This window comes from Brachyhypopomus gauderio, chromosome 6, assembly GCF_052324685.1.
Source record: "Brachyhypopomus gauderio isolate BG-103 chromosome 6, BGAUD_0.2, whole genome shotgun sequence".
NCBI lineage: Eukaryota > Metazoa > Chordata > Actinopteri > Gymnotiformes > Hypopomidae > Brachyhypopomus > Brachyhypopomus gauderio.
The window spans coordinates 6,497,250-6,522,104 of NC_135216.1; the positions used below are offsets into that span (position 1 = coordinate 6,497,250).

The 24,855-nt window shown below is 44.9% G+C and overlaps 1 protein-coding gene, 1 long non-coding RNA gene and 1 other non-coding gene across 3 annotated transcripts; all 3 read right to left on the minus strand.

Annotated features, from left to right (window-relative positions):
- Nucleotides 1–2,081: 2,081 nt before the first annotated feature.
- Nucleotides 2,082–7,866, minus strand: pabpc1b (poly A binding protein, cytoplasmic 1 b). Its single transcript, XM_077008326.1, has 15 exons — nucleotides 7,150–7,866; nucleotides 5,884–6,077; nucleotides 5,644–5,759; nucleotides 5,287–5,426; nucleotides 5,062–5,156; nucleotides 4,708–4,845; nucleotides 4,336–4,431; nucleotides 3,971–4,243; nucleotides 3,783–3,873; nucleotides 3,373–3,483; nucleotides 3,132–3,280; nucleotides 2,961–3,045; nucleotides 2,725–2,855; nucleotides 2,545–2,643; nucleotides 2,082–2,456 (listed from the first exon to the last, which is right to left on the minus strand). Exons 1-14 carry the CDS (start codon nucleotides 7,340–7,342, stop codon nucleotides 2,551–2,553), a joined length of 1,905 nt encoding a protein of 634 aa, XP_076864441.1. The 5' UTR covers nucleotides 7,343–7,866; the 3' UTR covers nucleotides 2,082–2,456; nucleotides 2,545–2,550.
- LOC143517794 (small nucleolar RNA SNORA5) lies at nucleotides 4,535–4,669 on the minus strand. The gene has a single exon (XR_013132055.1). It is a non-coding gene; the product is annotated as a small nucleolar RNA SNORA5 (small nucleolar RNA).
- A 6,293-nt stretch (nucleotides 7,867–14,159) lies between the features above and the next one.
- On the minus strand, nucleotides 14,160–15,090 carry LOC143516620 (uncharacterized). The gene is made up of 2 exons (XR_013131747.1): nucleotides 14,933–15,090; nucleotides 14,160–14,735 (listed from the first exon to the last, which is right to left on the minus strand). It is a non-coding gene; the product is annotated as an uncharacterized LOC143516620 (long non-coding RNA).
- Nucleotides 15,091–24,855: the final 9,765 nt, after the last annotated feature.

Below are 24,855 nucleotides of genomic sequence, written 5' to 3' on the forward strand. Positions count from 1 at the left end.
ACTATTTCGTTACTAAGGGTGGACAAAACCAAACATGCCATAAGAGCTCTAATAAAAAAGAGGACGTATTGGTGTCCTCATCCATTCATTTAGAGGGCATTAGTCTACCCTTCCAGAGCCTAAACCAGACTTCTGATTCAAACGCATGCAGACAGGGAATGAAGGATTCAATTAGCCCATAAGTACCATTACATGGTCTAGAAAAAGTGATACTCAGGCAATTGGCCCGTCGTCTGTGCTAGCACACTTTAACTTTTACATGTTCCCAACTGCACCAGAGATGCAGCTCAATGCAAACAAAGCCATGCGTCTGTAATTCAGTTCTTTAACCTTTCAGCTTTCCATTTAACAAGTTCCGTCGTAAAACAAAATTTCATTAAAAAACAACCTTGAGAGGACCCTTACGATTCTGATGAAATTTAGAGCAAGGTGGTTTTTTGCTCAGCACACTTATCGGCAACGTGAAGACAGGGACCGATGTTTTTCCAATACAAAATCACCACACCAAAAATAACTCGTTACAACACTGGGACGGAAATTACACACAAGTATTGTGTGTCCGTCGTACACCAAGCGAAACTCTCCTGGGCATTTGGTATATGCGCAGGCAGTTCCAGTCAGGAAGTGATGCAAGATGAAACAGAAAAAAAACATTCAGGCTACATTCAGAGATGAGTAGATCCCTTCTGTTCCACAACAGCTCATTTTGCCTCCGTGTTCCACACAAACAGCACTGAGTGCAAGATGCTTTTCCCAGGACAGTTGAAACTGGTGCTGGGATTCTACGAGTTCTACCTAACCAATACAGTGTAGGCTTCTTAAAACATTTTGCAATTCTATTAGAAAAGAAAGGGGGAAAATATGCAGCTCCTGAACTTATTTTACACTTTTCGTAGTTGAAAGCCTGGTTATCATTTTTGATGAATGTTAATAGGTAATGGGCAGATGAAGTCAGTGGAAGATAAAACATGGTAAAGGTGTTTTAACTCTGGTTGCTCCAGTAACATTTCAAGTGAGATGGCCCAAGTTGAACAAAATGGCCCAATATTTGAGCAAAAACAAATATTCAAAAGGTACCGGTCTCTTCTGTTCCCAGGGGGTGATCTGTGGTTCTGCTGAAGATGTTCACTCACATCTCCAGGACCACCACAGCACCGTTGACCAAAAAATCTCCAGCCTCGATCTGCCAGTTTTCTACCTTCAGAACATCAGCCATTAAAATCTCCAGCAGCTTCAAGTACTCCAATGAAGTCATTCGCCAACAGCAGTGATGAAGGGATTCAGACAGCCCCATGTTTTAACAACAAGGTGAACTAGATAGTTGCAAATTTTTTTTACTGCCAATATGGAAGCACTCAAGAGAACAAAAGCCGTTCTGTTTCAGTGAGGTCACCATGACCTAGAGCAAGTCTAGTCGCAGGCATCCGGAAATTGCACTGAGGCCGTAAGTGCGTATAGCAAGAAGTCTGACCAGCACCTCGATCCTTTACGGAACTTTCACACATTTTCACAATACAAATCCTGTAGCTAAAATGTGGCAACAAAGTGGTGTTTTCACACCCGCTATTGCCTAATGGGAATACACGCAGAGTTCAATAGAGCACTTCATGACCCCAGAGGGACTCGATACTTTGGCTCTCGCCCTTGAACATCATTTGAAAGAAACCCCAGGAGAATGAATTGTCAGTTACTAACATTCTTTTGACATTTATGGGAAAGATAACCGTTAAACATGCTTCCTCAGGACCGTTTTGTAATGGTTTTGTTGACAAAACAAAAAGTACACTAATATCCTAAAATGCCCAAATACTTTTAAGCACTTTTCCTTCGTATAATATTCAGAATCAACCACAAATCAGTTGATCAGACAGAAGACGATACTCAGATTAACTAAAAAAAAAAAAGCTCATGGTTTCGCCATGGCTGAAGTGGCATTCCACAGAGATGGGATCATGTGAACATTCTCAATGTCATAAAACAGGACACCTGCAGAATCCCGGACACACTCCCCTCAGAACCTTCATGTGGGACACGGAGCCCCTCCAGGCACTACGAAAGAACTTTCAGACTTACAGCCAGACTCGAGACTTTATTACTTTTTTTTTTATTGGAGCAAGCACATTCAGTTTAGGAATCTTCACAATGCTGGCACAGCGAGTCCCCCCACCCATCCCAGGACATGACAAAGAAATTCCAGGCAAAGGAATAAAATAAGGAATGCTAGAGGTCTCCCCCCAATGAATTTCTTTAAAACCCAAGATTTCACTTTTTTTTTATTTTTATATTTTTCTTTTTTTCTGACCTTTTCTCTTTAAGGTAACGGACAAGACCTAGCTCTTTTCTAGACCTGGTTGTATCTTCCTTTTTTAAAATCATTTTCTTTTTTGCAATGTTTTATTTTTTTTTCCTCAATGTTTTAATCCCCTCCCACTCCCAGTGAAGCAAGTTTCCTGTCCCTGCAAAAGAAGAACAAGTCCATCATTAGCGCAGAGGTCGACTTTTTCCACGTCAACATAGCCATAAACCACCAACGGTCAGCACTACCTGGGCCTAGACGCTCGTGACCCCGGCAGAGTTGGTCACATTCTTCTGAGCGGCTTCTTTAGCCTGGTGAGCCTGGAGCACTGCGACGGCCTCGTCAACCTGGAACACATTCGCTCAACGTTACACTCTCAATCTCCCAATGCTGCCGTCTTTCCTGCGAGGTCGAACGTGGTGACCGACCTTGGAGCGCAAAGACTCGGGCGACTCGAGCATGTGCAGCAGCTCAGAGTTGTCTATCTCCAACAGCATGCCCGTGATCTTGCCCGCCAGGGTGGGGTGCATGTTCTGGATCAGAGGGAACAGCCGCTCACCTGAAACACACACACACACACACACACACACACACACACTTAGCACCTTGCGGTCAGACCAAACGCGGAGCCCGTTCGAGTGGCCCGACGCGTCTCGTCGCTCACCCAGCATCTGTTTCTGCTCCTGCGGGGGGGCGGCTGCCAGCATGGAGGCCGTCAGAGGCTCCTGGCCCTGCACGTGCACGGCGGACTGCAAGAGAGCAATGGAGGTGGTGAGCATCTCCACGTGGGGTGGAGGAGCGACCCTGGCCCCGGCCCGGTGTGGCGTGAGCTCACCTGCTGCATGGAGACCTGGGGCTGACCGCTCAGGTGCTGCTGGGTGTTGCGCACACCCGCTGCGTATTTGTACTGCGGCACGTTGCGCACCGGGGCGGTGGGGGCCGCCGCGCCCGCCGAAGCCGCCCGAGGGCCCATGGTCTGTGGGGCTGTAGGGCAGAAAGGGGCGGGGTCAACGCTGACGTGAGACGAGGGGGCGGGGCTGTGAGGGCGTGGCAGACGGGGGAGGACGAGGACTCACCGACGCGCTGGCTGGACATCATGCGGGGCACCTGGGAGGTCGGCCGGACGGCGCCGAACGTCTGTGGTCTGGGCGCAGACGGCCTCATGGTGGCGGGCATGTTCTGGAAGTCTGGAGAGGCAGAAGGGTCATAGAAGGTTTAGCCTCCCTCACCCACCTTCTGCTGCGTTGCCATTTTATAACAGAAAACGCAAAAGGTCCAAATACAGCGGTTATGTTCCTCTGATCAGACATTGTGAATGTGAACCCTCTCCACCACGTGCCATGGATGCTAGTCCCACATCTCCACGTTTACTTTTTAATATTAGATATTTAACCCGATAGAGCTCTTTTATTACACATGTAAGACAGAGGAGTAAATGCATCGCTATGATTACGCCACCCGGTGGCAGGTTGGTGGAAGTACGTACGCTGAGGTCTAACGCCCTGCGTGGTCCAGCGTGGACTGGGCCGGATCTGGGCCAGCTGGTTAGTCGGGTAGTACGCAGCTCTGTTCTGGGCCTTAAGGGAGACGTGCAAAAAAAAAAAAAAAAAGTCAGACCACTTCACACAAACGACCAAATCGGTTCAAGACAAAAAGGTGCCGGCTGAGGCGGACCTGCGGGATGGCGGCCATGAAGTATCCGGAGGGCGGGGCGTGCTGGTAGGGGTTGAGCACGGGGTTGGGCACGGCGCGCACGCTGGCCAGACGCTGCATGTACTGGTTGGTGAGGTGGGCCTGCCTCTCCTCCTTGCGCTGCGCCAGGGCCACGTAGAGCGGCTTGGTGGCCACGATGCGCCCGTTCATCTCAGTCACCGCCTTGGTGGCCTCCTCCGGCGAGGAGAAGCACACGAAGCCGAAGCCCTTGGAGCGGCCGCCGTCCATCATGACCTGCGGGTGGAGTCGGAAGGCGACAGGGTGAGCGATCGAACGCAAAATCAAGCGCTCGTGGAAGAACTTGCGGGCGGAGGCTGTGGGCGTACCTTGGCACTGGTGATGGTTCCAAAGGGAGAGAACTCTTTGCGCAGGCGTTCATCATCTATACCGTCGTCCAGGTTCTTCACGTAGAGATTAACGCCCTACAAATTTGTCGCATACATTTTTTTTTTAAAACACCATAAAACCAAAGAATATTCTACAGAACACTCAACAGCACATCGGGACATTATAACGTTCGCGAGGGATTGTAGATAGCCCTGTTTATCCCCAACATCTATAGTATTAGACGTCAGGGCCCATGAACTACCTCCTTACTGTAGCAACCACTTTGGCCAGTGAGCTCCACTGAAAGGGGCCACTGAATTTGACGGGGCTGCAGAAGGCGGATTTGGCCCAAGGCCATCGGTCAGGCTGACCTGGTAGCGGGTCATGCGGTCCTGCTTCATCTGCTCAAACTTCCGCTTCAGCTCCGTCTGCCGCTCCACTTTCTTCTGAGCGCGGCCTACGTAGATGAGCTTGCCATTGAGCTCCTTCCCGTTCATCTCGTCTACGGCCTGGAGGAGAAGGTCAGGCAGCCGGGATTCAAGCCACGCCCTTGCTGGATTAAGAAACACCACGACTAACGTGGCCAATCTACATGTGGGACTAACTGGTCGCTACCGACTCATTTTCAGTTAGCAATGACCATGAGTGTCGGGAGGATTATTTTGTTAAAAAAATTAAACAAAATATTTTAAGAGCCATTTTAGAGCTTTAGAAGCGACGTTCACCTTCTGAGCATCCTCGTGCCTCTCGAAGCTGACAAAGCCGAAGCCTCTAGATTTGCCGCTGTCATCAGTCATAACACGGATGCTCATTGCGTTGCCTATGAAGACCGAATCACAACTCCTCTTTACCAAAAGCACCTTTACAGTAAGGATTATTCCTGCAGCACTGTTAGGCCTAAGCACCATGTAAATGCAGGTGATAAAACACTTTCAGAGTGTTGGGAATACCATATTTGCTGAAGACCTCCTTCAGTTTTTCATCATCCATGTCTTCGCCAAAGTTTTTGATGTATACATTGGTGAACTCCTTGGCCCTGGCCCCGAGCTCTGCCTCGCGCTCTTTGCGAGATTTGAAGCGCCCCACAAACCTGCAGTGGTTAAAATAAACATTCATTCGGTTGGTCTCTCATCTGCAAGCCGTTCATTCAAAACTGCATTCGGGGTACAAAATGCTGGGGTACACCACTGCGCCACAACGCCTTGAGCCTCAAAACCCAATGCGGGTTAGTCTCTCTGCATCCGCTTGTTAATGAATGAGTAATCCAAGACGCGATTAAGGAATGCGGGACCTCAAAGCGCACTTACACTTTTCTGTCATTGAGCAACATGCCGTTCATTTTCTCAATGGCTCTCTCGGCTGCCTCCTGCGTCTCAAAGTGCACAAAGCCGTACCCTTTTGAACCATTCTCATCACAAACCACCTTGGAAAGAGGACAAAGGTAGGGGGAGGGGCAAACGCAAATCAGTCATGCAGCCATTGAAGCGGTCGTGCAAAAAATCCACCCAGTGAACACTCCCATCATGGAGCGTGCCAACACGGCTTACCTTGCAGGACAAGATGTTGCCAAAAGCAGAGAAGGTGTCATAAAGGGCCTTGTTGTCAATTGACTTGTCCAGGTTCTTGATGAAGATGTTGCCCACCCCACTCTTCCTCAGCGACGGGTCACGCTGAGACCACATGATGCGCACAGGTCTCCCCTTGATCACATCAAAGTTCATGGTGTCCAACGCACGCTCAGCTGGGGGGAAGGAATAAACAAAAGCAAAGAATAAACAAACAAACAAACAAAAAACAAGCTTTAACCCACTGCAACTATAGTGGTGGTAAAAAACTGTCCACTAGAGTGCGCAGTCGCACTACACTGTAGAGTTCAACTTCATTTGACTGATATGCTCGTTTTACTCTGACCTGAATAACAAGGCAGCTCACTTAAGACATTCATACCGCACTCGAACCAGCTCAAGAGACGAGCTATTAACCAACATCAAATGCCTGGATAAGCAAGTTGTAAAAATCAGTTCGTCTGCCATGTAACTTTGCCCTCACGTCCTCAATGGCAAGGTCTGAAGAGCCCTTCACGTTCACGAAGAAAATCAACTTGCAGGAAGGTCTAAAGGTCTCGAACGACGATGTAGCCATGGTAAGAGCAATTTTTAAAAGCAAAACCAGGGCACATCGATAAAATAACTGCTGAAGAACGGACTTCACTGGCCAACAGTGGTCTAATGAGACACCGGCTTTGGTTTGACTAAAGGAACGACGGTGTAAAAATAATAATGTGGTTATAGAATTTCACATTTAATCAAACTGCCTCAAGTGCTCCCCTCACAAAACACTATGGAGATAAATGTATGTATTATATAAGTATTTAAGCCTCCGTGGCAACTCCCTCAACAACACCACCTTATCTGGGAGGCGCAGCCGCTGCTCCACCCCCGTGTTCTGTGACTCGGCCCGGTCACACTCGCACGAACCCACGCGGCGTGCACGGGGAAAGAAGAAATGACTCCACGTTTAGCCTCACGAATGTCGAATGAAGATTAAAACCCCCCATCTAGAGTACCTGTTAAATACGATATATTAAATATTAAACGATATGTTGGTCGACCTGGTTGGTTTGTTCCGTTAATGCGCTAATAATCTGCGCACTTGTTAGCGAGGTGCTAATGCTAACACGCTAGTAGGCCGCAGGTACCACAGGGGCGGCGTGCTACGACCGCCAACACTCAATAAAAATATATTTAACACTTCGACCCGTCGTTGACCGACCGGCCAGTGTCGTCCGCACCAAACGGCGTTTTAACCCTCACCGTCCGCGGGCTGTTGGAAGTTCACGTAGGCGTAGCCCAGGGAGCGCCGGGTGATCATGTCGCGGCACACCCGAATGGAGAGGATGGCTCCGGCGGGGCTGAACTTCTCGTACAGCATGGCCTCGGTCACGTCCTGGTGGAGGTCCCCGACGTACAGCGAGGCCATCGGGTAACTAGGAGCGCTGGGATTCATTCTCCGCCGACTCGTCCGGGTCACGGGAAACTTGTGGTTAGCGAATCGAGTTCGGAGGAATTTAGACGGGTCGCAGACTAGCTAGGCTACTCGAAGGCAAATTTAAACGGCGAAAATTTTTTAAAAGTGAATTTAAAATGCTCGTTTTCAAATCCTCGTGTCGTTTAAAATGTGAATTAAAGCGACACTAACTAATAACGGGTAACGTAACGACCAAGACCTCGAAACTCGGCCGTTCTCTAGTCGGGCCTGCTGCTAACGCAACTAGCTCTACAGCAACGCGTCGGTTTGTTAGCTGCTGTGCTCGGTCTCCTTCATAAACCCAGTTCACTTGGCGTCGTTCAGATCCTGCGTCGCCTATTTATTTTTTTTACAAAAAAGAAAAAAAAAGATTTTTTAAGTGTTTTTAAAAGTTTTTAAATTTTTTTTTGTTTTTTAAATTTTTTATATAACGTGTGCCGAGGCTAGCTCAGGAGCACACACGCACTCACACAGCACTAACAGCCGGGGTTTCGGGGAGGGACGAGCGGCCAGTAGGGCGACTTTATACCCGCGTACACGTCACCAGAACCGACCATTCACCAGCAGGCGGTGAAGGAGACGCACATGTGTACCAGACTTGCATTACTAATAAAACAGGCAACGACGCTAACCAGTTAGGTTTATCAAAAGTAGACTGTGCACTATAATAAAATGGAGCTTTAATGGTTGCCAGTTTTTTCATTACTAATGAAATGTTATTTTCTCATAAATTATTTTTGATCTATAGTCAAAATTATTAGGTACAAAGACGATAAGGAACATTTTCCTTGAAATTCTGTCTAATGTCAGCATCATAACACCGTACAATAAAACATTCATCCATGTAAATGCCCCACTGGGCTAGAGGCACCACTATTATTTTAATGGAGTTGGGTGTGCATGGCTGTGCTGCCATTTTCAAACGTCCCAAACAGCTGCATGTTGCATCAGCGTAAAGCACAAGGAGGCACATTCTGTTAGAAACAGTCCTGAGTGTAGTCACATGTGCAAGCTATCAGACTGGAGAGAAAAATCAAGAATCCCCAGATCTCCTCAAAGATGAATTTAACTGAAGTGGCGTCTTCTGGACTTGAAGCTTCGAGGAAGTTGTGAGAGTTCTTCATGATGTTAGACTTTTGAGGTAATCACACAATTTAACCCCCCATAGCTCTTACAGCAGCAAATCAGAACAAGACAAGGTTTACCCGTGATCATTAGAAACATGTGGGATTCGTTTTGGAAGTCTGTCCTTTGGTCTGATGCAGCTGTTCAGGAACATGGATGTTGGGAGAATATAGGAGAGGCCTTTAACCCCCAAGACACAGGCCTCAGGTCTGGAACTGTTCAAACGCAGAACAGCACAGCAACTTTATGCAAGTACCAAGTGTTGATTAAACTCATTTATTTTATATGTACATTAAGATAAAACTTTAAAAAGTAATCACCAAACAATGGAAAGCAATCAGATTACATTGCTATAACATAGTAATATTTTGGATTAGGTAGATAAATGTAAGCATTAATCAGTAATAATCAGATTAATCAGAAAATATATTTTAGGTTACAGGCCTCACTCTGCTTTAAGAATGATTTTACCTTTCACATATTTATTTACAATTTGTAGACTAGTCTTGGTCTGATGCTTTTTCATTTGGACGCTTGAGCTCAGGGTCCTGAGTTTCAAGAGTCACATTTTATCCTGCAATTACTCAGGGGAAAACAAACCTTCGGATTTCTGATCACATTTTGATCAAAGAAGATGTGAAGATGTGATTCCCAAAGTGTCACTGATCAAAGTGAATGCTTATCAGATAAGACTATGTTCACAGGAAACATAATCAACTCCCTTCTTTCTAGGTTTATAGGTGAGATATAAGTTCAGTCAAGGCATTCTTACATATTGTGCTTAATTTTAAGAAATTAGTTTATTTTTAATGGCAAATCCATATAGGTATGTTAAAAGAAAGAAAATGACAGGACAGGATAGATCGGAACCATTGTCTTCATCAGGCAAGACAAAGAAAGATTTAAGCCTTCCAGTCAATAGGTGACAGTCATTCAAGATACCTACACATTGAGAGTTGTTTGAGAGACACACAAGGAAAGAAAGTTTTATCTTAAAAATAAAGGACTGCAAAACAAAAGCAAACAAACAAAAGTAAAATCCATCCTAAACAACCTAATGTAACAACATGGATCATCCAGTAACTACTTATACATGGATAACACAAGAAAGACAAAACATGTGGGTCATTTGGGGCAGGGAAGCCAGTAGCCTTCAAAAAATTGTAGAGAGATGCATCAGGGATAATCTAGAAAACGTATTTAACAAGCTTTGAACTGAGCTGAACTAACTCAACCTGACATACCCAGAGTCATTGGTTCCATAACAACCGAAAAGTTCAGTGATCAAAGTCAGTCACCTCTAGATTGAATTCAGCTGAAACATGTTCACAGTTAACTTCAAAAGGCATCAGCAATCAAGTCTTGGCTCTCTTATATGTCATAACACACCATGTATGTTTATATGATTCTTGGATTTTAATTTTCTCTTTCTTTTATTTATTTATGTATGCATTTATTTATTTTTCGTTATTTATTCTTCTTCGCTGCTCTTGTGTATGTTATTTGCTCATGTGTTATCCTGATAAATTTTATTCTGTTCTTAACTTGTGTTGTATTCATAAAAGGCAATAGAAATATACTGCAAAAAAAGTCATCAGCAACTGAGCAGCTATTGGTTTCTATGCTTTTAATCTGTATAGATTGTGATGATTGTCTATTTTAATTGTAATAAAGGTTTCAATTAGCGTTTATCAATGAAATGTTAAGGAAACATCTTTAGGCATAATTCAAAGTGTACTGTACTGTAAATTCCATAGATTTTGCATATGATAATTTTGAGTATCTTCCATTCATTTACATAGGATCTACACAGGTGAAGAGCATGGTGACTGCCAAAAGACACAATAAATTGTCAGGCCTCCTCAGAAATCCTCAGTCAGAATTTACTCAGGTACTGGCTCTTTTAATGTTGGTCTACATTTCAACATCAGTACTGGCTCTATTCCTGCAGTGGTGAGACTATAGCAGGTTCAGAATGCGATGTCGTAAGACACAGCTCTCTTCATTTACATTTACATTTATTTACATTTATGGCATTTAGCAGACGCTCTTATCCAGAGCGACTTACAAAAGTGCTATGTAGTTGCTTGGAATCTCCAAGGTAGAATAGATAGTCCTGAACACAAGGTACTCTAAGCTGGAAAAACCACTAGACGAAAGTCAAATGATACCTAACAATTATACCTGAATATACACATCCCCTGAGGAAAAAGACAGTAAACAATTCCTATAACCCAATTATGCACAATACCTGAGGAAAGAGACGATAAAGTACAATAGACAAAGCATAATTATGCAAAGTGCACTTGAAAGAGGTGGGTCTTCAGTCGGCGTCTGAAGACAGCAAGTGACTCCGATGTTCGGACACACAAGGGAAGTTCATTCCACCACCTTGGAGCCAGGACAGAGAAAAGTCTGGATGCTTGTCTCCCATGTGTCCTGGATGATGGAGGGTCAAGACGAGACATACTTGAGGCGCGGAGGGCTCTAGGTATGCATCTGGGTTTTACCATGGCCATCAAGTAAGGAGGAGCTGGACCATTCTTTGCTTTGTAGGCCAGCACCAGGGTCTTCAAGTGTACCGTCTACAAGAAGGACCCATCTGTCTTAATCACATGGAAGGAACATGCGATATTAAGTGACATGAAGTGATATGCCTTGTGCAAATTTGTTGGAGTCTACAATGTATCACATAGACAATTATTATTGTTAGGCTACTAATTATTATTTATAATTACCTATTATTGATAGTGTAAAAAGCAAAAATATAGTGTAAAAATGCCTTGAATTGCAAGAAAACGTTTTGTAATTCCCTGTACATTAACGGTAAAGAAATAATTCTGTTCACATTTACTACAGAAGGAACAATATAAAAATAAATGAGGCATACGAAATCAAAGATTCATGGTCAAATTCATTTTATATATTAAAATAAAGTAAGCAGAATACCGATGCAAAAAACATTGTAGTTAAATCGAGTACGAATTCTCGATCTTGTACTCTGTCATGTGAAATGGTGATCGTTCAAAAGATTGACTAGGCTGAAACGGTGCATTAGTGAACAAAGTCATAAAAATGTTCAAACGAAGCCTAATCACTCTTAATAATTCGATACAGTTTGATCATTGTTATCAATGAAGCCTTCCACATTAGTTAAACCTTCTAGGCATAGTTTTAGGAAGGTTCAGGTTCAGGATTCAAGATTCCGGTTTCTGGAACGGAAACCCTGTTTCACAAACTCCGTGTTAACAGATCCGGGTTAGATGTGTATGTCATGAAGACGAATAACAGAACCTCCACCCACCCCCTTCTTCAGGACTAGAGTTCAGGACTAGGACATCCATGATGTTTCACTGTGGTATAACAGCACAGTCACCGTGTCCAGTGTCCAGATGTATTTATTGTCATGCCTCTACAGGTCCTTCTAAAAAAATTAGCATATTGTGATAAAGTTCATTCTTTTCCATAATGTAATGATAAAAATTTAACTTTCATATATTTTAGATTCATTGCACACCAACTGAAATATTTCAGATCTTTTATTGTTTTAATACTGAGGATTTTGGCATACAGCTCATGAAAACGCAAAACTCCTATCTCACAAAATTAGCATATCATGAAAAGGTTCTCTAAATGAGCTAATAACCTAATCATCTGAATCAACAAATTAACTCTAAACACCTAAACAAGATTCCTGAGCCTTTTAAAAACTCCCAGCCTGGTTCATTACTCAAAACCGCAACCATGGGTAAGACTGCCGACCTGACTGCTGTCCAGAAGGCCATCACTGACACCTTCAAGCAAGAGGGTCAGACACAAAGAAATTTCTGAACGAATAGGCTGTTCCCAGAGTGCTGCATCAAGGCACCTCAGTGGGAAGTCTGTGGGAAGGAAAAAGTGTGGTAGAAAACGTTGCACATCGAGAAGAGGTGAGCGGACCCTGAGGAAGATTGTGGAGAAAGGCCGATTCCAGACCTTGGGGGACCTGCGGAAGCAGTGGACTGAGTCTGGAGTAGAAACATCCAGAGCCACCGTGCACAGGCGTGTGCAGGAAATGGGCTACAGGTGCCACATTCCCCAGGTCAAGCCACTTTTGAACCAGAAACAGCGGCAGAATCGCCCGACCTGGGCTACAGAGAAGCAGCACTGCAAATTTTGCATGTCACTGGGAAATCAAGGTACCAGAGTCTGGAGGAAGACTGGGGAGAAGGAAATGCCAAAATGCCTGAAGTCCAGTGTCAAGTACCCACAGTCAGTGATGGTCTGGGGTGCCATGTCAGCTGCTGGTGTTGGTCCACTGTGTTTTATCAAGGGCAGGGTCAATGCAGCTAGCTATCAGGAGATTTTGGAGGGCTTCATGCTTCCATCTGCTGAAAAGCTTTATGGAGATGAAGATTTCATTTTTCAGCATGACCTGGCACCTGCTCACAGTGCCAAAACCACTGGTAAATGGTTTACTGACCATGGTATTACTGTGCTCAATTGGCCTGCCAACTCTCCTGACCTCAACCCCATAGAGAATCTGTGGGATATTGTGAAGAGAAAGTTGAGAGACACAAGACCCAACACTCTGGATGAGCTTAAGGCCGCTATCGAAGCATCCTGGGCCTCCATAACACCTCAGCAGTGCCACAGGCTGATTGCCTCCATGCCACGCCGCACTGAAGCAGTCATTTCTGCAAAAGGATTCCCGACCAAGTATTGAGTGCATAACTGAACATATTTATTTGAAGGTTGACTTTTTTTGTATTAAAAACACTTTTCTTTTATTAGTTGGATGAAATATGCTAATTTTTTGAGATTTTTGTTTTTTCTTTACTTTTTTGCCAAAATCATCATTATTAAACCAATAAAAGGCTTTAACTACTTCAGTTGTGTGTAATGAAAATATATGAAATCTAAAATATAATCTAAAATATATGAAAGTCTAATGTCTATCAGTACAATACATTAAATAATGAACTTGATCACAATATGCTAATTTTTTTAGAAGGACCTGTATGTTCACCATTAGGGGGAAGCATCGACTTGGCAAAAAACAACGGAGGGATAAAAAGTCATGCAGTTCTGATGAGTCATGTAAAATAGACTAACTACTTATAGACTAACTAACTACAACTAACCTCCTTCAGACTTTTTACAATAACGAGTGCTGGCGATTTAGTGCTGGCAAGCCCGAGTACATGACATACATGTCTTAATGTCTCCATTAATAGGGCCTGAAAGACACCATAGAAGACTCACAACAGACACCAACACACCTACTAGGACTCCTGCATGTCTCAACAGGGTTTAACTGGCCGAGACACACAGGAACACAGCTGATGAGAAACAATGGTTTGAATTATTTTGGGGAAATAGAAGAATTCAATGGTGTGGTCGAGCAATATTCATTGCTAACCCCCCATTCCACGTGTAAAATGTAATTCACAGCTAGCATGACGGGCTTTGTCCTGGAAACTTCCATGGCCTGGTGGTAGGGAACTGGTCTTGTGACCGGAGGGTCGAAGCGCCCTTGAGCAAGGCACCTAACCCCAACTGCTTCCCGGGCGCCAGGCTAGGGCTGCCCGCCGCTCTGGGCACGTGTGATCCACAGCCCCCTAGTAATCACTAGTGTGTGTGTGTTCTAACTGCACAAATGGGTTAAAACACTGAAATGAAGAGAACGGAAGACGCTGAACATTGTCTTTATTTCACTGAAATCATGTCCCACCCTAGTAAGAATCAACAATAACGTTCGGTGTTTTATGAAAATTAAGACAATTGTAGCAACAACCTCCATTTCCCCCTGGTTAACTGTCCTTAGCCACATGCATTCTAGCAGAGTATAAAAAGACAAAAAAAAAACCCCCCACAAAAAACAAAAACCTAAACAGTAACTACATAAGCAAGCTCATGAAAGACTTACTACCCTTGCATCCTGTGGCAGGAGAGAGAAAGGTGTTGTATGTCATGAAGAAAAATAAACCAGAGGGAGGCGGAGTAAAAGTGAAGCTCCGCCCATCCCGGTCCCTCACCCAAGACAGCCTCTCCCACACAGAAGTTTGGTGCATTTCCCATGACTTGTTAAGAACACAACTGCAGTCTAAAGCCCATGCCAGCCCAACTTCTAAACACTTCCCCCCTAAACAAGCTGTCTCTCACACTCTCACACACACACACACACACACACATACAGTTTCATGTTAACTTGTTGGTAAACAGATGCGTCAACCAGACTCAAATGTCAAATCGCATCATCAAAAGCCTGAAAGACAAAAAAACAAAAAAAGGAAGGGGCAGAAGAAAACAAGGAAAAAGAAAAAAGAAGAAGCATGAGGTTTATGTCCAGGCAAAAGCACAGGGTTAAAGAGGCACGGTGTGCTGCTACAACCATGCAGGCCTGAGTAGAACACCAAGGGGTCCTGAGCTGTGGCTCTGCACCCAAGCGGGGGATCCACTCACCTTCTTGGCGAGCTCACAGGCCTGCTCGGGCGCGTTCTGGATTTCGTAGTAGAAGACGGAGAAGTTAAGGGCGAGACCCAGGCGGATGGGGTGGGCGGGCTGCATGTGTTGCTTGCTGATGTCGAAGGCACCCTTGTAAGCCTCCTGGGACTGAGCAATGGTGGCTTGGAAGAAAATGAAAAGGAAGATAAAAAAAAATCCCAAAGGCTTATTCGCCAACATAAACAGCAGTCACGACCAATTAATTCTCCAAGGTAGGACACGAGTCGGTCGGCCGTGAATGGCACTGCGATTGCAGACACGGGGCACGGCGATGTAACAAACGTTTTACATGTCGACTATTTGTTTTTGACTATTATATTTTGTTGTTTCAGAAAAGTAACTCGACAAGCCAAACGAGCTGGTGTCACTGTGAAGAGAACATTCTCGAGACGGCATGGCCACACGCAGTTACCTCACACCAAATCCATCACTGCCTTTGATGGAGGATGTGGGGCTGGTGTGATGTGGTTTCCTGTCCCATGATTCATCACTTTTGCCTCTACTCATGCATTACTATACTAATGTTCAGGAACACGCACACCCACACATCCATAAATCCATAAATCCATGCGCTTGAAGCTCCTCATATCGCTGTGGCTTGGTTAGAGTAGCTGTTCCAGTTCCCACACTGATGCGGTTAAACCCACAGAGGGTAGGACACTAGGGACGCCCTGCTTAAGCAGCACCTGGGCAAAACAGCACACGCTCGGGGAGCTTGAAGCTGCTTCTCCCTGTCCTAAAGACATGCTCCCACGTTTTGGTCCTGGAGTTAGCTTGAACGGGTCCATTTACAAAGTCCTTTGTACAAAGCGCAAAGTATCTTCACATCGGAATCGTGCTTTGGGTTCACATAGGTGAGAACACGTGTGCCACGTGTATCTGACCGTGTTCATTCTGGCGACTTGAGCTGCAGACAGCGTACTGGACCCACACAGGACAGCTGCATCCACATGTACTGTGGTCTGGTAGAACCGTGCACCGAAAAAAACGGACCAGTAGCTCAGGAACAGCTACAGTCCAATTCGAGTGTGAAGCGCACATCGGTCTTGATCCTGCTCCAAAATCACGGTCACGCCCTTGATCATTAGCTGCCAAACTGAACAAGGGGACATGAACAAGAACAGTTCAGCAGAACTAGCGTCCCTGTTGGGCACTGGGAACCAGCGAGCTAACGCTAATCACAATCAGTGCTTCCTTTTGCCTTTTATCACCACCCCATCAGTTTGACCTGTGCCAACCATGCAGAGAAGAAGATCTTCAGCACAGATGCACCATGAGCCTGTGGGTGGGTCTTCATTGAAGGCTGGGTAAGATCTTCTGCATCAACATGAAGGAGGCACCTGAACTCCTCACCACACTTATGGATCTTGGGATGTTCAGGGATATACTGACCAACAATCAGTATTGGCTGTTAAAAACAGAAGTTTACAACTGAACTTTAAAGGACAGAAAAGGCTTCGGAACTGTGACTGTAATGGTTTTCACACCACTGTATACATCACGCTGGCTGCAAGACTGATCGATGCTGCAGTCAGACCCACGCAGATTCCCGTCTCAAAATCAGGTGACTTAGATGCTGCTGTGAAAGCACCGGAACTGCAGCGCAAAAGCACGAGAAAGCAAAAGTAGTGAATGACACGCTTTACCCTACAACGCTAAATTCACCGATAATCAAACCAGTTTGCCTGCAGCACACGCAGGCCGTCCATGTCAAACTCTGAGCGCCCGCAGTCGTGTTTACAGCAGGATAACCTCACGCGTGTTGGACGCCAGTTGAGTCAACGCTCCTAATCCGAATGCTCTGACCAGCCATGCTGGCAGCAAGACACATCGCTCGTAAAAATCCACCTGCCGCTTTTGATCCTACCAGTGGATTTGGACTTGAAACACATAGCGGGAGCCGTTTACGTTACATTAGCTCTCCAGGCACGGACGTAATTTTGGGGGGGGACAGGGGGGACATGTCCCCCCCACTTTTTCAAAAGCCGGCCTTGGTCCCCCCCAGTTTTTACGGTTAAAACCAAATATTTAAATAGCGACGAATCTATGTCCCCCCCCACTTTTGAAATCAAAATTACGTCCATGTCTCCAGGTAACATGCGATTAAGATCCATCAAGATCCACTTCCCCACAGTGTAAATAGGGTGAGTAAAAGCATTTGACTCAGCAACGGTCTAATCGCTCTCTCGTTTTCTCCCATCATTTACACGCCCGGTCATATGTGGGTGCTGTGCAGACGAGAAAGGAGGTCACAGAAAAGCCGGAGTTTCAGAACCGTGTCAACGCAGACCTCCCTCAAGCAGATCGACCTGTTGGCACAAGCCAAGACCTGTTAGTCAGCCAGCAGAAAACTATGACACATAATGAATCCGTGTATGTGGGCGTGGGTGCACGCCCATGTGCATATGAGGGGGAGCTACGCGGGACCCCACAAACCCAGAGAGGGCTGAGGGTGGCCGGCTGAGGACATGCGTAGCAACAGCACCACCTCCAACACAGGCTCCACCTCCACCACACACGTCAGTCAAATGTGAGCGAATCACGACGAAGCCACGAGTCGGTGTGTGGGAACAGAGCATGCAAATTCATTTATGGAAGAGTGTAAAACATACATTCTCAACGGGGATTTACAACACCATGGCAACATGCATATTAACACAGACTGCATAGTGGCATGTACTAGGCTTGAGCAATAATGCATATTTAGACAAACGATTACCGTCTCCAGAATTATCCCGATAAACGATTTTATCGCATCAAAAATGTATTGATGCAGTACCCCACGTGAGCATTAGAGGGCCTTTCATGCATCAGTTACAATAGTGGTTCCCAAACTTTTTTTGCCGTGCCCCCCTTTAATAGATGAGAATATTTTTGCGCCCCCCACTTCACACACCCCCCCATATTGACACATGTGCACATGTTTTACTTCCAAGCTCCGCGCCCCCCACTTTGGGAACCACTGAGTTACCCAGAGCTTGTTCCGTGCACTGTCTTTGCTTCTTGAATTCGTCATTTCAGGCACCGCTGTCTTGCTAAAGTACTTACGGCTTGGTAGCTCGTACTGTGAATTAAAGGTTTTTAACATTTCTTTGAATGTTGACTTTTCAACTGTGTTGAATGGCAGCATACCCTTCACTAACTAACGCGTTACACTCGTGGTGCACTTAACGCTATCACGTTTGTATTTTGTACATTTTGCAAAAGTACTTGTGATTGTTGACTGACTCGATGAACTTTGTTCTCCTCTGTGGGTAGAACCCAGTTTAACATGCTGATCTGGATGACTGACACACACACACACACACACACACACACACACACACACACACACAGATGCTGCCGGTCAGCAAACCCCCACACAACCTTTAACCCACTGCAACTACAAAAAAACTGTCCACTAGAGTGCGCAGTCGCACTACACTGTAGAGTTCAACTTCATTTGACCGATAAGCTCGTTTTACTCTGACCTGAATAACAAGGCAGCTCACTTTGAAGACATTCACACAGCACTCGAACCAGCTCAAGAGACGAGCTATTAACCAACATCAAATGCCTGGATAAGCAAGTTGTAAAAACCAGTCAGTCTGTCAAGTAACTTTGCTCTCACGTCCTCAATGGCAAGGTCTGAAGACAGGGTTGCCAACTTTTGAAGATCGCTTGGAGTGAGATTTGAACCTGGAGGAGGTGGCGAGTGTAAATTGGTGGCGAACGTAAGTTGTCGACGGGGGGGGGGGGGGGGGGGGGGGGGGGGGGGGGGGGGGGGGGGGGGGGGGGGGGTGAATGTAAAATGGACACAAATTAAGTGTTATATCGTGATCTATCGATAAAATGGACACAAATTAAGTATTATATCACGATCTATCGATAAAATGGACACAAATTAAGTATTATATCGAGATCTATCGATAAAATGGACACAAATTAAGTATTATATCGCGATCTATCGATCGCCGGTGGTTGGCGCGATGTGGATCAGTTAAATAAACTAGATTTTTTTTTCGCCGTGAGAAATCGGAAGTGTGGCGTGAGAGCGTGTGTAGACAGTCAAATGCGTGTGTCTCACGCTCAATGCGTGAGAGTTGGCAACCTTGTGAAGAGCCCTTCACGTTCACGAAGAAAATCAACTTGCAGGAAGGACGATGTAGCCATGGTAAGAGCAATTTTAAAAAGCAAAACCAGGGCACATCGATAAAATAACTGCTGAAGAACGGACTTCACTGGCCAACAGTGGTCTAATGAGACACCGGCCAGGTTTGACTAGCCTAAAGGAATGACGATTTAAAAATAATGTAGTTATAGAATTTCACACTTAATCAAACTGCCTCAACTGCTCCCGTCACATAATAACCAAGATATTAAACGATATGTTGGTCGACTTGGTTGGTTTGTTCTGTTAAGGCGCTAATAAGCTGCGCACTTGTTTGCGAGGTGCTAATGCTAACACGCTAGTAGGCCGCAGTTACCACAGGGGCAGCGAGCTACGACCGCCAACTAGGGTTGCAGCGGTAACCGGTTTCACGGTATACCCCGGTATTAAAATGCACGGTTCTACCGTGTGCGTTTGCTTATTACCGGTAAAAGGCAAGCCAGCGGAGAAACTCATCCGCGCATGCGCAACTCCGCTCCGGTTCAGCTACTCAGCACACAGCAGTGAGAATGGCAGAAAGTGCATCAAACACTTTTTAACAAAAAAAGGCTAAACTAAAATCAGCTGCGAAAATGACAATCACGGTGGCTCCGCCCGGGTGCGAGGACATCGCGCGCTGTCGATACGCGAGGTCGTGGACCTCTCGAGTTTTGTAACTTCACACGCGCTGCGCCTCAGCGCAATGAACATGGTCATGTTTGCCGGGTTCATACACCTACAAGGTGGAATTCAAGCACTTGTACGTTACTTTCGAGGTGCATTTCAATATTTCCCAGCACGTTAAACTTAATTAAGTTAAATATTTATGCATATACACAAAATGATTCGAAATAAATCGCTTTATCACATTATTTAATGGTTGTTTATTTTCAAAACGCCAATCTTAACGTCTTCACGTTCTCTCATGTTTCATCCTGGAATTACAATTAACGTAATATAAGAGAAATGTTCAGTCAGACAGCTATTTGTTGTGAAACGAAGTAGTTACAATTTCAAGCATTTTCAAGTACTTTAGCCTAAATTCCAACACAAAGCAACATTAAAATTCGTCAGGTAAATGTTCCTTTCCCTGTTTTTGAGGGGTGTTTCTTTATACTACCACATATCGTTTCAGACAACACTGCACAGAATGTGATGCGGCAAAGTATTATGGCGTGGTGTGGGAGTAAGAAGCTGCAGAGGAGTCCATTCTCAAACAGAACAGGTTTTATTCCTCTTTTGCAATAAAACTGGCACTCACAGGCACACTCTGTATGACTCAAGGCCTAAATTAGGTACACCTTGCACATGAAACACAGGGGGAGGTCATGAAGACGGCAACGTTACACATACATGGAGGGGAAACTACGATAATCCACATGTACACAAAAGGATGTACCGGGGTGACTTAACTAATAACACACAATAAATAATCATTAAAAACACTATACAAACATAAACATCACATAATTAAACATAACAGGGCCGGAGCCGCAAGGGCTCATGGGTAATGGCGTCACCCTCTGGCACCCCCCATTGGCCCGACGCTACACAATGAACGCTTCCGCCGTTCGTGGAGGTTTGTGCGAGGTGTTCGGAGCGCTATGGTCACTCTTGAAAGTATAAACCTAGCTTATTAAGGTCCTTGCTTTCACTGGATGTGAAAGACGGCATTAATTTACATGCGTTCATTTTCAAATTCTGACGTGCCTGTTTTTCATATGTTAAAACCAGACTCGGTGTGAAAGCCTTAAAATAGAAATCTCTATTGTGAGGATCATGTCAGAAATAAATCCTCTCTTTCTGCAGTATCTGGTTATATTCCAACTTGGCAGTAAAACGGACGTTTATAACAGTTGTTGATCAGACACTGACACTATTTAAATTTAAATAATTGTAGGCCTACTAAAATCCATGATCTAGGTTTCTCTAATTTTGCAGTATTTATATAAACAGGTGTACAGCTTATTTTTTTAAAGGAGACATTTTGTATACAATAGTACCAGGTTTCTACAATAAATAGTTCATTGAACAAAAAAAAACTTGTAATTTCTTTAAGGGGCAGTATATCTTTTAATAATATATGTAACAAACTGTGATACTACGGTCTCTTCTGAGACGGTTATCATACCGTGAAAATTTCATACCGTTGCAACCCTACCGCCAACACTCAATAAAAATATATTTAACACTTCGACCCGTCGTTGACCAACTGGCCAATCTCATCCGCAACAAACGGCATTTTAAACCTCACCGTCCGCGGGTTGTTGGAAGTTCACGTAGGCATAGCCCAGGGAGCGCCGAGTGATCATGTCCCGGCACATGGAGAGGATGGCTCCGGGGGGGCTGAACTTCTCGTACAACATGGCCTCGGTTATGGCCTCAGTCACGTACTGGTGGAGATCCCCGACGTACAGCGAGGCCATCGGATAACTAGGAGCACTGGGATTCATTTTCCGCCGACTCGTCCGGTCACGGGAAAGTTGTGGTTAGCAAACCAAGTTCGGAGTAATTTAGACGGGTCGCAGACCAGCTAAGCTACTCGAAAGCAAATTCAAACGGCGAAAAATTTAAAAAGTGACTTAAAATGCTCCTTTTCAAATCCTTGCGTTGTTTAAAATGTGGATTAAGAAAGCTCCACTAGCTAATAGTGGGTAACGTAACAACCAAGACCTCGAAACTCTGCCGTTCTCTAGTTGGGCCTGTTGCTACCGTGACTAGGTCCACAGCAATGCGTCGGTTTGTTAGCTGCTGTGCTAGGTCTCGTTCATAAACTAAGTTCAGTTGGCGTCATTTATTTATTTATTTATTTAACAGGGACAGTGCACATTAATAAACATTTCAGTTTATACATCAATGTAAATATGCCGGAGTTAGCCAAAAAGCAAATTTTCATCCGTAGTCCCTTGGCAGGTTGCTATAAAAGCCAGTGTAAACAACTCAATGAAATTTACAAAACACCACCACGTGGGTGGTGGTGTTTTGTAAAAATATATATATATGGTTGCCAACTTTTGACGTTTGCTAGGAGTGAGAATTTAACCTGGAGGAGGTGGCGAGTGTAAATTGTTGATTGGGGGGTGGGGGTGGCGAACGTAAAATGGTTCTATTAAACCATACATTTTCCCTGAGACTTGGCGTGATCACTTCCATTTTATTTCGCTCACCCTGCCCGTCACAGAATAACCAGCCGCTTTCGGAAGCCGCCAGTCTCCTTTACTTTCTCCGTCGTTCATGGTCATGTCTCGTGGTGTTTGTCTGCGTGGTGTTTTGTTTGAAGAGCTCCGCCGTGCTTATGAGTTGTGTGTGTGTGTGTGTGTGGCACGGCGAGGACCAGGGCAATCTGCCCTGGGAAATCTCTTCATGTCCATTGTTTGTTTATCTGAAGAGTTCCTCCGTGCGTCTGTGTTGTGTGTGGCACGGCGAGAACCAGGGCGTCTTCCCTGGGAAAACCCTGGGGTTGTTAAGTGTGTACGCATGAACGGGAACGTTGATCAGTGTGTGTCGCTCGTTTGTGTTACATGTTAAGTAGGGGTGGGAATCGTTTACTATCTCACGATTCGATTCCGATTTTGGGGGCCACGATTCGATTCAAAAACGATTTTCGATTAAAAAAACGATTTGATTTATAAAAAATTCTGCTTCAGTCTATAAAATCTGCATGATCTACTACAGTCTGCTTTGCAAGACAGAATGGCAAATACAGAAAATAAAGTCTTTCACTTTTAATTAACAAAAATAATGTGTCTTGGTAAAATAAAATGCTTTTTGTTGTGTTACCAAAATTCAGGGCTGGCTCGGATGCAGTTCCACCGGTGTAACCGTACACAGCCAGGTCCCTGCTTTCTCTGTGGTTGCTTCTCGTTTAATGGTGTCTCGCCACCTCTCTCTGTTATGCTTTCTCTTTACTTATTCGAGTATCTATCTCCTGCGTCGCTTCCTGACTCATCTCAAGTTTTCCCAATCCTGTATTTCTTCCTATCCGTTTTGCCTTTATTTTTGGGAAGGGTTTTATTTTGCTGCGGCGTTTTTTGCCAGTTACTTCTGCTGGCGTCCTTGGTTTCGTTTTCGCGTTGCATTTATCCTCGCTGTTTTTTAGTTACTGTTATTTTGCTTCTTTCTCCCGTCTCTCTGCGGTTGTGTTATTTTTCACGCATTGTATTTTCTATTTACTCCGTGCCCTCACGGTTTTTGTTTCTATTCTTTTGCACGTTGAGTCTTCCGCGTTGTTTTGTTTGTTTGTTTGTTCTGGGTCGCTGTGCGCGTTTCCCTCTCGCTAATACATTTGACAAGTGTCAAACGTCTTGCTCTTGCGAGCCGGCACTTGGGTCCACCCTTCTCTATATTATTTCACGCAGTGTGTATGTTCCCGTGCTCACCACGTTACACAAGCCTTGCACACAAGCTACATTGTGTCAAGTTCGGTCTACCCTGACATTCGGTAAAAACCAAAATGAACCCATATTTTTGCCTTAAATGAAGACGGGACAGGTTGAATATCTCTTTCCTCCATTTGTTTTGAAACTTTTCCGCACATGAGTGTGTCCTAGAATCTGCTGCGTAAAGTCTCGCGTAATTTTGTAATTACGTAACGCAGTGGTTCCCAAAGTGGGGGGTGCGCCCCCTAGGTGGGGCGCGGAGGTATTGCAGGGGGGGCGCAGAAAGGCAAATCAGCTACGTATGTTGAAGCTCTGCTAGCAAAAGATGGACAGGTTTGTGAAAGGTAAACGTGCAGCAGATGACTTTTCTCAAGCTACAACTTCCAAAGGGAAGCAAAGAAAATATGATGAGGCATATCTCGCCCTCGGCTTCACTAGTACAAGTGTGGGTAATGAAGAGAGACCTCAGTGTGTTCTGTGCTTGAAAATATTGGCTTCTGATAGTCTAAAACCGAACAAATTAAAACGGCACTTGGAGACAAATCACCCCGAGCACAAAGACAAACCAGTTGAGTTCTTTAGAAAAAAACTTACAAACTGTCGTGCACAACAGTGTCGCTTTATTAAAGCTGCTTCTGTACCAGCAAACGCTCAACTCGCCTCCTATAAAGTGGCTTACAGAGTGGCTCAGTGCAAAAAGCCACACACTATAGCCGAGGAGTTAATACTACCTGCTGCTATTGATATGGTTTCAGCTATGTTTGATGAAGCAACAGCTAGCCATCTACAATTCCTTTATCAAACAATACTATCGCGAGGCGTATTTTTGATATGTCGAAGGACATAGAGGAGCAGCTTATTGAGAAGGTTCAAGAAAGCCGCCGCTTCGCTCTGCAGATGGACGAAGCGACAGACAGTAATAAAGACTGCTTACTCAGAACATACATCAGATTCGCTGATGACGATGATTTGAGGGAAGATCTGCTTTTCTGCAAACAAATTTCTACCAGAGCCACTGCAGAAGAACTGTTTAAAGTTATTGACACGTACGTAAAAGATGCTGATCTGAAATGGGAGAACTGTGTGGGGATCTGCACAGATGGGGCTCAGGCAATGGCTGGGAAACGAAGCGGACTGCAAGCGCTCATCAAGCGCGTTTCCCCCAGTGTGCAGTGGACACTGATACACAGAGAAGCGCTGGCATCTAAACAGATGAGTCCTGAGCTGAACGATGTTTTGGCGGATGTTATAGCCACAGTAAACTACATTAAAACGCGACCATGAAGGAAATATAGATTCATTTGCGAACCTCAAATCTTTCATTGAGGTCAACAAGCTTCATAACACAATGATCCCATGCATGACAGCTCACA